Source organism: Etheostoma spectabile, chromosome 24 (assembly GCF_008692095.1).
Source record: "Etheostoma spectabile isolate EspeVRDwgs_2016 chromosome 24, UIUC_Espe_1.0, whole genome shotgun sequence".
In the NCBI taxonomy this organism is placed as follows: domain Eukaryota; kingdom Metazoa; phylum Chordata; class Actinopteri; order Perciformes; family Percidae; genus Etheostoma; species Etheostoma spectabile.
In genome coordinates, this window is record NC_045756.1 from 15,694,471 (window position 1) to 15,706,703 (window position 12,233).

The window sequence follows — 12,233 nt, forward strand, 5'->3', positions numbered from 1 at the left end:
TAGGCACAGGCTAATTACTGCTGACTAACATGCTAGTTAACATTAACATAGGCACAGGCTAACTACGGCTGACTAACATGCTAGTTAACATAGTCTAATTATTGCTAATTAACATGCTGGTTAACATTAGTAATTAAACCTAAACAGCTGATATAAGTCATATAAGTCAGGTAATGGAGCCTTTTATACTTTGTCATGTTTCTTTAGAAATAAACAACGGACAATTACAGTCTTTAAATGCTTCAGATGTAAAGTTATTCACTGCCAAATTTACATAAAAATTAATGGGAGTCAATTGGATGCTAACGGTGGGTGAGTGCTTCGTAGCGTTAAAATGGCGCCATAGGAGCTACGCTTAGAGAGGAGACGCTTGCTTTATTTGTTGCTTGTCATCATCATGTTTAAACCCACAACTGAAAATGGCTGCCCCCATGAGAAAACCCTAGCACTGAAAACCTGTTTCTGGTTAAAATGAGATATTTGACAATGCTGTTTTGAAATACTTTCTTGTTTTTACAACAACAAAGTGTTTCATTCTGTTCTGTTTGTTTCTTGACGTTAACTACCGTCAAAGAATTTCTAATAAGGCAAGAAGTTCAACTCTCTTGACATTTCCGGCTACTGAACTGGTTGCAGTTCCACCACAGTTCCACTGGGGGCGCTCCCAGGCCAGTACAGAATGAATGGGACTCTGGAGCTACGTATACCCCTTAAAATCCACTTTTCTAAGGATATCTTTTTTTCTAGTAATTTGAATGTGGCATTCGAAAAAGGAGACTGGGGTGTGGCCGTGACCAACTACCACTTAGCTAATTTCAAAGCCATGATGTCTCTCTCATGGGTCCCTTATGACCTCATAAGGGGCAAGATTCCAGATATTCTGAGCTTTCATTTTCTTAAAGGCAAATCAGGTTGCCCAGGGCTCTGTTTAAACCTATCACCATTTCTATCCGGGCAGGGGGAATGCATATTAATGTTAAAAAAAACCTCAAAGGGACATTTTCTGGCTTTGCTTCGGATGCCATCAAGTGGGATTTCCGGTCGTAATCAGTCCTTCACTGACCAATAAGCGCTCATTAGCAGAATGCTAGCGTGTATGGGCAACAACGACTCAACCTGTAGGAAATCAAAAGGACATAAGTACTCGTTCATTCAACTTTTGACCTGTGATCCATGTTGAACTTGCAAAAACTCCAATCAAATCTGAGGTTTCTCAACGACAATCAGGCGAAAGACCCATTTAGCCGTCTAGCTCCATAGACTCTCATTCGTTTTGTACTGGACCGCAATCACCCCCAGTGGAACTCTGGTGGAACTACAACCACATTCGGTACAATGGGGCTTAATAGGGAGTGAACAGGCTTTCCGTAAAAATATATTTATCTCAAAACAAGGTTGGTGCCCCATGAACTTTTGGCATCTATATGAGCATATGTCATGTCGTAGCTGGTTTTAAGTCTACCATCAACAAGTATGATTTTATGGCTTATACTCCAGTTGTCAAATTGTCCTATTTTTACTTCCGGAACCGGCTGTGGGCGGGACTGTTGAGCTCTATACTCTTTTCCTATCTTAAGTTATCTTAGCGACTCTTCATCTGTAATTACTTTTTCCTAAATCAGGTCCTGTGGTTCAGTGGTAGAGCCGTCGCCTTCCAATCGGAAGGTTGGCAGTTTGATCTTGTAAATGTGTGCGAGTCCGATTAGTAGGTGGCTCTTAGTACGGCAGCCTCGGCCACAGTGCGTGAATGGTTCCTATACTATTTAAAAGCACTTTGATTAGGCGTTAAGACTAGAAAATCGCTGTTTAAAAACAGTCCATTTACATTTAACCCTAATTCCCATTGTTAACAGTTAACAGGATCGGCAAAAGAATTAGTAGAAATATAATGAACTCTATGAACTATGAAATTTAGGCTATTTCTATATATCTTAACTGTAAATAGTTAATATTTCCAATTAGGGGTGGGGGAAAAATCAATAAAACGTAGTATCGCGATATTTTCAGTGGCAATACTGGATCGATACACAAACTCCAAGTATTGACCTTTATTTTTTGTGTTGGTCAGTTTGTCTGCTTGACAATCCCATTTTGCAGCAATAAAATTTAAGTGAGATGAACAGAGAAATGTTTCTTTTAAGATGAAACAGATGTTGACAAAGTTTCCTTTTGGGGACCTCATTTGAAATTTGGAAAAATTAGAACTTGTGGGGAAAAGGTTATAAATTGCAGTATATCGCAGAATATTGCAATATGTATAAATTGTGACATCGTACCAGGAGACGTCTGGTGATTCCCACCCCTATTTCCAGTGCAAACATTATCTTTTCTGACAAAACATTTCAGTTTAAGGGGAGTGTCTATTGGGGATCAGGCTGTTTATAAAACTTAGTTTAATTAGAAATCATATACCATAGGATGTAACTATATCAGAGACAGATAATTATGGTGGTTGATCAGATATAGATAATGAAATCTCTGTAAACTGACTGGGTTGTCTTGTTTTCAGTTTGGGAACTGGTATACTGTCAAGTGTATGCAACCACTGCAAAAGTTAGTTTTTCATAATATATAATCTGGGCTTTCAGCTGTATATTGAGGTTGCCAAATCAGGCTGAGATGCTCTCAACTACGGCATGGTAGAAGAGTAGCAACACATTCTGGATAACACCAAAGACACTTGGCCTACTAAGGATGTGTACCCGCTACTAGACTCTAGGGCAGACATTTTCTACCTAAACACTCACTGTCAGTTGTCGATGGGAAGTGTGATGCCTCACGCTCAGATTTTGGGGACTTGGGGTAAAGCAGATGAACCTTTTTCAGAGTGAATGTATCAAATTGCAAAGTATTAAGATTTACATTAATGGCTGTTTTTGTTTCAGCTTTACCTTCAGATGTCCAGAAAGTGATTGTTGGTGAAGAAGATCAGCAGGAGTGGAGCTCCAGTCTCGACCTGGAGGACAGGAACCCCCCACACATTAAAGAGGAGCAGGAGGAACTCCAGATCAATCAGGACGGAGAGCAGATTCAAGGGCTGGAGGAGGCTGATATCACCAAGTTCCCATTCACTCCTGTCCATGTGAAGAATGAGGATGAGGAAGAGAAGGACTGTGGAGGATCAGAACCAGCAACAAAACCAGTTCCAGATGCACATTTACAACCAGATACTGATGATGAGACTGGAGACTCTTCTGAACCTGAGACTAATGACAGTGCTGATTGGAAAGAGACCAGAGTACCTTGGTCAGGTTTGAACTCTATGAATAGTAAAGTCCATGTCAGTGATTCAAGATGTACTACTGGTGAGAAAGACCATGAGAAAAGATTTGGTACCAGTGGACATCTGAAGCAACACATGAGATCTCATACAGTCAAGAGGCCGTTTAGCTGCTCAGTCTGTAAGAAAGCTTTTAAACAGAGGGGACATTTACAGAAACACATGAAAACCCACACAGTAGAGAAACCATTTAGCTGCTCGATCTGTAAGAAAGCTTTTACACTGAGCGAATATTTACAGGCACACATGAGAATCCACACAGGAGAAAAACCATTTAGCTGCTCAATATGTAATAAAGCTTTTACAGTGAGTGGCAATTTACAGGCACACATGAGAATCCACACAGGAGAGAAGCCGTTTACCTGCTCATTCTGTGAGAAGGCTTTTACAGAGAGTGGACATTTACAGGCACACATGAGAATCCACACAGGAGAAAAACCATTTAGCTGCTCTGTCTGTAAGAAGTCTTTTAGAGTGAGTGGAAGTTTACGGATACACATGAGGGTCCACACTGGAGAGCGACCATTTAGCTGTTCCGTCTGTAAGAAATCGTTTACAGTTAGTGGAAGTTTACAGAAACACATGAGAACCCACACAGGAGAGAGACCATTTAGCTGTACTGTCTGTAAGAAAGATTTTACAGAGAGGGGACATTTACAGCAACACATGAGAACCCACATAAGAGAAACCATTTAGCTGTGTGAAGTTGAGCTCTAGTTTGGAAGGAGAGCATAGAACCTGAGTCCAGTTTAAACACTATATAAAGGAATAAAGTTTATAAATGTTATATGAGATGTAATACTCAGTAGGTCCTTTTTAAAAGTCTAAATTCTAATAAGTATTATTGTAGTCTTTAAATTGTCTTAAATTGAACTTTGATAAGTCTAAAATAAATCGTATTGGACTACGAAGTTAATGTAACTGTTGATATCCATGGAACTCCAAAGATTACCTCATTCATTTTTGCAACTTAAACTGGACTTGTTGGGAAATGAAACAAACAGCCAATCCATGCAACCCCAGCCCTCTCCATAATGGCTGCTGTCACAAGGACCCAAATCAGTCTCCCTTAAGTGAAGTGCTGTGACAACACCAACCCTATAAAAGCTACTATAGCTAAAAACTACTATTATTCTTGTTTTTTTTTTCTCTACTCCAGAAGGAGAATAAACATTATTGCATCTCTTAGCAGGGGCCCAGATCATCTGTCAGCTAAAGCATGGCCTACTGAAAGTAGCCCGACACAGAAACTCTTCCTCAGCAGATGCTTAGAGTTAACCAGTTGGCCTCACCAACATGGACAAAGTCTACCAGCTAACCTGAATAAGGATTGAGATGCTCCACAACAGAGACTGCATCGTTTGACCTCAGAACCACTATTCTCCCAGCCTCGCTTTCCCACCATGATGGAACCGCCAGCTAACAGATGGTTTCTTTCTGTGGTAATGGAACCAACTGGGCTAGCAGTAGCATAGCAACAGCGGCTAAGCAAAGCTGTTTTACATCTGTTAATAGAGCCCGACCGAAACAGGATTTTTAAGACCAATACGAACATTTGGTTGTTTAAAAAAAACGATATGCCGAAGAAAAAAAATATATATATATATATATATATATATATATATATATATATATATATATATATATATATATAATTTCTTTTTTTTTTTAGATCTAGGAAATGTGTTACAAAACAGATTTCCCTGACAGTATTTATTTGTAGTTATTTATGAGTTCTCACTAAAATAATAATTTTGTATTGTAACAGAATATTAAAATGTTCTGATAAATAAAATGTATGAAAATACAAGCTTAAGATGCAAAACTTAAAGTCATTTGAACAAAAACACAAGAACAATACAATTGTTAACACAATAACAAAAAAATCAGTGTTGGCAACAGGGAGGTTGGAGAGCGGCCTCTGGTGGACAGACTATGCAACGGCAACGCTCATAACTAGGTTGACCGTCCGTTTTTTTTATTTTTTAGATATTCATTTATCAGAATCATTTATTTGTCATTATGGATGATTCTAATGAATGAAAAAAAATTAAATTCATTTTTTATAATTTGCCATTATTAATACCGATACGATATATCCGGAAATGCCTAATATCGGCCAATAATGATCGAACGAGGCCGACTGTGGCTCAGTGGTAGAGTGGTTACCTGCCAATTGGAAGGTTTGTGGTTCAATCCCTGGCTCTGTAGTCCCATGTCAAAGTTTCCTTGGGCAAAACACTGAACACTGCCCCCAATGCTGTGCCATTGGTGTGTAAATGTGTGTGTGAGTGTTTATTTGTATGGCAGCCTCGGCCACAGTGTGTGAATGGTTCCTGTATGATGTAAAAGCGCTTTGAGTAGTTGTTAAGACTAGAAAGCATTATATAAATACAGTACATTATACAATAATATCGGTCGGGCTCTGTTAATGTCCACGTATTGATTTTATTTACTGCCATCTAGACCTATATTGTTTTGTTGTAATCAAGTTATTGAGTAGCCAAACGGCTAAATTGATAAGTTAGGCTTTACAGAGACACGCTTGCACCTCCCCTTTCCTAACCTGGTACCTTAATTTACACAGATTGACTTTAAAATCCAGACATACACACTTTAATAGTTTGCAAACCTCTCGCCTTACAGCCTTTGATTTGACTCGGACATAGACGCCGTGAAGAGACTCAAGTCAGAGTCACAGCTCGGCCATCTTGTATTGATCTGTACAACCATAACCACATATACACATCCTTTAGCTAGATATTTTAGTTGAGTTACATATTGTGTATTTTACTTTTGCTTATTAATTTTGGTAATAAATGCTCTAGAAAATACATGTCTATGAAACTTTGAACACACGGAAATGTTGCCTACCTCTCCGGTGACAAGAAATCCTAAATCTTTCAACTTTTGCTAATTTTTGGTATGTTCATTTTGGTTTTAGCTATTCATTTAACTATTACTGCAAACGTAGTGTTCAAACTTCACGGAAATAACCAAATCAAATATTGACTTCTTTTGAAATAAGATTTTCCAGTTTGTAAGTTGAAAATTAGTTTTTATGTATGATATATAAATCTGATGCACAGGTGGTTGCCAAAAGGGGCAACCAGAGGCCACGAAACTGTTGCCAAGGGCAACCTTTACAGTTGAGGGCTGACATTTAACTGCACTTTGCGATCAAATCCATGGTTGATTTTAATCCTGTGTGTCCCAATCTTAATTCTGAATAAACCACTTCCTCTTTTCTGCACTTCCCGTGTGAAGTCTAGCTCCTTTTATGGATTTCTGTACGCTGTCGTAGTGTCTCCCGTTGATATTGTGTGTCCCACTTCCGCTGCCTTTCCTATTAATGATCTGGCCTCACCTTTTCCAGATTAAACTTTTATTATGACATCATTTAATTTCAACGCTCTATTATGAGCAGGCCCCTGACAATATGTACAGTCTCTCTAACTCTCTCCATTGTCAACATCATTGTTAATATGTCCAATAATAACTCATCTGTTAGTGTTTCTTTTGAAAGCAATCTATTAAGTTTTCTGACCACCTTGGATGTAAAAGAAAATTCCACTTACAGTTGAAGCACTGAATTGGAAGTCACTTTGGATTACAGGGTCAGCTGTATGACCTGTTATGTAAATGCAATCCACATGGATTGATCAGAAAGGAAAGTTGGTTAATATTAACTTTTTCATGGAATCCTGTAGAGGGCGTTATATGTGTGTGTTAAAGGGTCAATATCAGGACTCATCTCACAATTTGATATTGTGATGTGTCGCCTATTGTTATGTTACTGCACATGGTTTTCATCAACAAATTTAAGCAGTCAGATACATATGAACTCCCCTTTTTCATTGTATCTGCCCTTAAAAATATACAAATGTGTGATACAGGAGAGTATATATAGTATAAAGTGGATTAGCTGCTGTGTGTCCTCCTGCGTCCCTCTGTGATACAGGACAGTATATATAAAGCATGGATTGATATTGATATCTGTATTGATATTGATATCTGCTAATGGTTAAAACTGTAGACATGCATGGAGACAAATGCTGGACTGCAGTGCAAGTCAGCATTGTAACATTAGCGGTTAGTGATTAGCGTTAGCATAGCAAGCTAGCGATTTTAAAGGGGCAAGCAGAAATAAATTTAATGGAAAGATGATTCATTGCTATTTTCTGATGTATCTAGACAAAAATGACAAGTTCATGTGTGTTTTCAAAAATATAAATTTAATTTCAAAGTTAGACTCTGTATCTCCTGAGATACGTTGCCCATTTAGGGTATTTTTGCATTGCATTCTTTTTTTATAGTTCATATGCCAACTTTTAAAACAGTTCATTAACAATGAATTAGCCACGTTATTTCATGTTATACATACATTAGAACAATTTAGAAAAAAACAGAACTTTGTCTCCCAAGATGCATTGCCCATGTTGGATATAGATGTAACTTTTCATACCTTTTCAAACAGTTCATGTATCGATTTTTATTACACCTTTTTTCCTGTTTTTTAATTCTACCATCTTCCCTGTGGTGCCTCACACCAGATATATTCTATGGGCTTTAAAATCTTACTGTTGCCGGTTTGAAACCCAAATTAAAAAGACACCAAATCTTGTCTGTCAGCTTCTCTTCATGTCATACTTTCTTAATCCCTTTTGTTGCTGAGGTCACAGATGCCAGTCAGCAAACAGGAAGTGGAACATGCAGTCCCCTGACCAATCAGCAGCAATGTGTCAGGATGACCTGAGCGCCCAGCGGTTGAGGTCAGAGGAAGTTCCTGCAGAGGAAACAGCTTTCCAACATCTCAGTTCATCTTTTTAACTAAACCTCTAACCGGAGGAGAGCATGATGGGTCCTTAACATTTTAACATGATATATATGTGGTGATGCTTTGGATCAAAAAACAGATTAAATGTCACGAAGTAAGGCAATATTTTAATCTGAAATGCAGAAAGTTGCGCAATAATTGAAAATGCCGCGTCTCAACATCAAACACAAGTACAGAACTTAAATCCCTTGTTTTCTGCGTGATGGAAAACACAGAATGTCCAGAAATCAGATGCAGAAAAACACGTTTCCTTTTAGTTGAATATTGGTTTTTCCCTAACGTGTTTTTGTCATCGTGTTGAAGCAGCAGTCAGAGTTTAGAGACCAGACTCCATTAACACTCTGAGCTCATTTAAGATGTTCAGCTGAACCAACCAAAATCAAAGTTTATCCCCAATAAGAAGAAGTACTCAGATCCTTCACTGAAGAAAAAGATATACCACAGTCTAAAAATACTCCTGAAAGGTTACTGCAGTAAAAGTACACAGGTATATTTTTAGATGAAACAGATGTTGACAAAGTTAAAAAAAATCATTTGAAATTGGGAATAAATAATAAAATAATAATTTGCACCGGTCGGCGGTTGCCGTCATTTCGTAGGATATTATTTCAGTTGTTGTGCATAACTTTTCGTATCCACTCATGTAAATGTGCCGCACTTTAAAAAGCTTTTTCTTTTCTTTTTTAAAGCGCAGAAAGCCACAAAAAAATCTTGAAAAAAGCGTCCTAAGCTTTAAAAAATCTCACTCAGCATCAGAAAAGCATTGGGAAAAGTGTAAAAATACTAAAGTAACATCAAAGTGATTTATTCTTAGTAAATAATACCATTTTCTGTTGTTAGAATAGTATTAATGATGAACTTAATGTGAAAAGTATCAGTGTGTGTGTGTGTGTGTGTGTGTGTGTGTGTGTGTGTGTGTGTGTGTGTGTGTGTGTGGTGTGTGTGTGTGTGTGACTAGGGGAAGTAGTGTGTGTATATAAACTGATGCTGAAGTCAATCTCATCATCATCTGATCTGATCATCAGAGACTCAACAGACCCACTTCTCTCCTTCATCTGAGTGGTGAGACTCTCACACACACACTTACAAATATTGTTAGTGCAATTTTATCTGGAGATGAAAAGATTAACATGTTAACATTAACATTTCTCCTGTATATTTTTTAAAACATGGAAATATCAAAAGACTTACAAATATAGACTGTGAATTTGCATGTCCATTGTAAAAGGTGTATTATCAGCTACATGTACTTAAATTATCAAAAGTAAAAGTACTCGTATTGTCAAAAGGATACTTGAAGTTTTTCTCTCATGTTTTTTAAACAGAATGTACAAGATATGAAAATATAGCTATTGAATTCAGTGTGTGGAATATTTTGTCCACATTTGACCGTTTGTATTTACCTTACAATCCCGAATATTCCCCTTAGTTTATGATACTTTTTACTCAGGATTTTCCTTAACAGTATGAGCTGCAGACAAATGACTGAAACTATTCCTTTATTCATATAAACTGTGCAAAGAAAAGAGTTTTAATGCTTCTTTTTATGCTTTTGATGTTTGTTATTTTTTTTAGATGACACTACCCATCAATAAATTTTAAATGAGCTCCACCTTTATCCGTTAAAGTGACACACGTACATATTAATAATATATAATTATAATTTGCTATTATATAATAGGGATTTGATTCACAATATAATGGCCACAATACAATCCCTTACGTTTGCTTTAACGAGTAACAAATGACTGACAAATTAATCATTTATTTGTTTTCTAAAAAATTAAATAAATAAAAAAAAACAGAAAAAAGTCAAGTCAGTTTTATTTTTAGGATTTGTTTGGGGCATTTTAGACCTTTATTTAATAGGCTTAAGACATGAAATGGGGGAGAGAGGGGAACAACACGCATTATAAGGCGTAAACCTCTATGTATGAACTGTACTGATATACCCAGGCGCCCACAATCTTGACACATTCATGTCGATTTTTACCCAATTCACCATGCATCAGTACATTTCAACATTCAAAGTATCATATTTATGTTTCTGCATTAAATATGTGTTTCTCTGTGCAGTGACTTCAGTGAAACCTCCGGCCATCATGTCTCTATCAAAGACGAAGTTCAACCACAAGGGGCGCTACACGGAGAAGGTAATGCACCACTGACAACAAACACATTACAAATTCAACAAGAAGAAAAGGCCCAAGGCACTCTACTTGCAAAAAGTTAAAAGAGCCTTTATTTAATAATTTATACTCTTTATTGATCCCCTATGGAGAAATTACAATTTACACTCTGTTGTCAATACACACAGGCCTGAAATACACACACATGCTGCTGTACAGGCACCCTGAGCCATTCGGGGGTGGGGGGGGGAGGTCCATTGCCTTGCTCAAGGGCCCCTTGGCAGTGCCCAGGAGGTGGACTGGCATCTCTTCAGCTACCAGTCCACCTCTGTGTTTCAGTCTGTACCGGGATTTGAACCGGCGACCCTCCGGTTCCCAACCCAACTCCCTAGGGAAGAAGAAGGCTTTTTCATTTTGGTATTGTTTGTGTGCGTTAATAGAAAATGCAACAATGCAACCGCGTGTCGCTACACGTGGGTTGTTCCCCACATCTATCGTTAACCCTCGTGTTGTATTCGACCATGCAACCTTTTTTTTTACCTGGGTCAAAATTCAAAAAATAAATAAATATTTTTTTTCAAAACTTTGTCGCTTTCCTGATGTTTTTGTCAAGTTTTCTAAATTTTTTGTTGCATTTTCACAACACTTTTGTTTTTTTCAAATTTTTGGTTACTTTATCTGATTTTTTGTGCTTTTAAATTTTTTTTTGACGTTTTTGGATTTTCTCAACATTCTTTAAAAGTCCCATGGCATAAAGAATTCCCTTTATGAGTTTTTTTTAACATTAATTAATTTGAGTACCCCCAGCCTGCCTATGGTATCCCAGTGGCTAGAAATGGTATTCTGCTATGTCTTTGAGAAAATAAAAGCTCGGATGGGCCGACCTGGAATCAGAGAAAGGAAAGGTAATCTTCCCCTTATGACATCATATGGGGACAAGGTTACCTCCCCTTTCTCTGCTTTGCCCGCTAGAGAATTTGGCCCACCCATGAGAAAGGGAGACATCATGGCTTGAAACAAGCAAAACATGGCAGCTGGTCAAGGCCAAACCCCCACCCTCCACCTTGCCCCGCCTCTCTCCTCTTCATTAGCATTTAAAGCTACAGACACAGAGATGGCACAGCCTGAGAAAATCTCAGTTTCCCAAAAAATTTTGGGATGTCAGCATGTCATTGGGACCTTAAATCATCTTCTTTTTCAACTGCTATAAAATTGAATAAAACACCCAAATTCAATGACAGTAGTGGGTGATAATTTCTTTCACTTGTAAAGAGCAATGTATGGAACCATCAACGTTACTTTTTTGAGAATTTGTTGGAAAGAAACCCAAATTTCTGATATAGAATCTTTTTGAAAACGGGTCAATTTTGAACCGAGGCCAACAGAGGGTTAACTTTTGTGTTGTCCTTCCGTCGACCATGCACCACCCCCGCTCTGCTTTGTCTGTTTATATAGTATAAATTATCCCCCAGTTCTGTGTTACATATACTTCATGCTATCTTATTACCTCTAGTTTTTTGTTTACTTTTTCATGGTCTATAAACCTCCATTTATATGAAATCATACCTTATTTCAGAGTTAGAAAAAGCTGAATTTTTAAATTATTTTTGACCGATAGTTACCATAAGAGGAACGTATGTTGATGGGTTATCAGTGGTATGTGTCAAAGTTTTGTCAGGATACTGTTTTGAAAGCATTTTACTATTTTTAAGTGTTATTTTTAGGCAATGTGGTTGAACAAAACCCATATTTCTGAAATGAAAATGGGTCAAGTTTGACCCGAGGACAACTTGAGGGTTAATGGATTATAATTGTCATGTCTATTAAATGTTACAAAATGGTAAAAAAAAAAAAAAGAAGAAAAAAAGGGTTTCCCTAAGCCCAAGATGGAGTCCTCAAATGATCAATTGATTATCTTGGCTGCTCTACGTCTACAGTCCCTGACAAAAGTCTTGTCGCTTGTGTACAAATTGACCTGAAGTGCCGC

The 12,233-nt window shown here is 37.6% G+C and overlaps 1 protein-coding gene and 1 pseudogene across 1 annotated transcript in view; both read left to right on the forward strand.

Moving 5' to 3' along the window:
- LOC116673702 (gastrula zinc finger protein XlCGF8.2DB-like) overlaps nucleotides 1-6,528 on the forward strand; it is a 325,201-nt pseudogene extending 318,673 nt beyond the window's left edge.
- A 2,573-nt stretch (nucleotides 6,529-9,101) lies between these two features.
- The window catches only part of LOC116673676 (coagulation factor XIII A chain-like), a gene marked incomplete in the record, with an annotated part of 36,089 nt that continues 32,957 nt past the window's right edge, over nucleotides 9,102-12,233 (forward strand). The window contains 3 exon segments of the mRNA XM_032505892.1: nucleotides 9,102-9,147; nucleotides 9,150-9,179; nucleotides 10,194-10,270. Of these exon segments, the coding sequence (XP_032361783.1) occupies nucleotides 9,102-9,147; nucleotides 9,150-9,179; nucleotides 10,194-10,270 (153 nt within the window).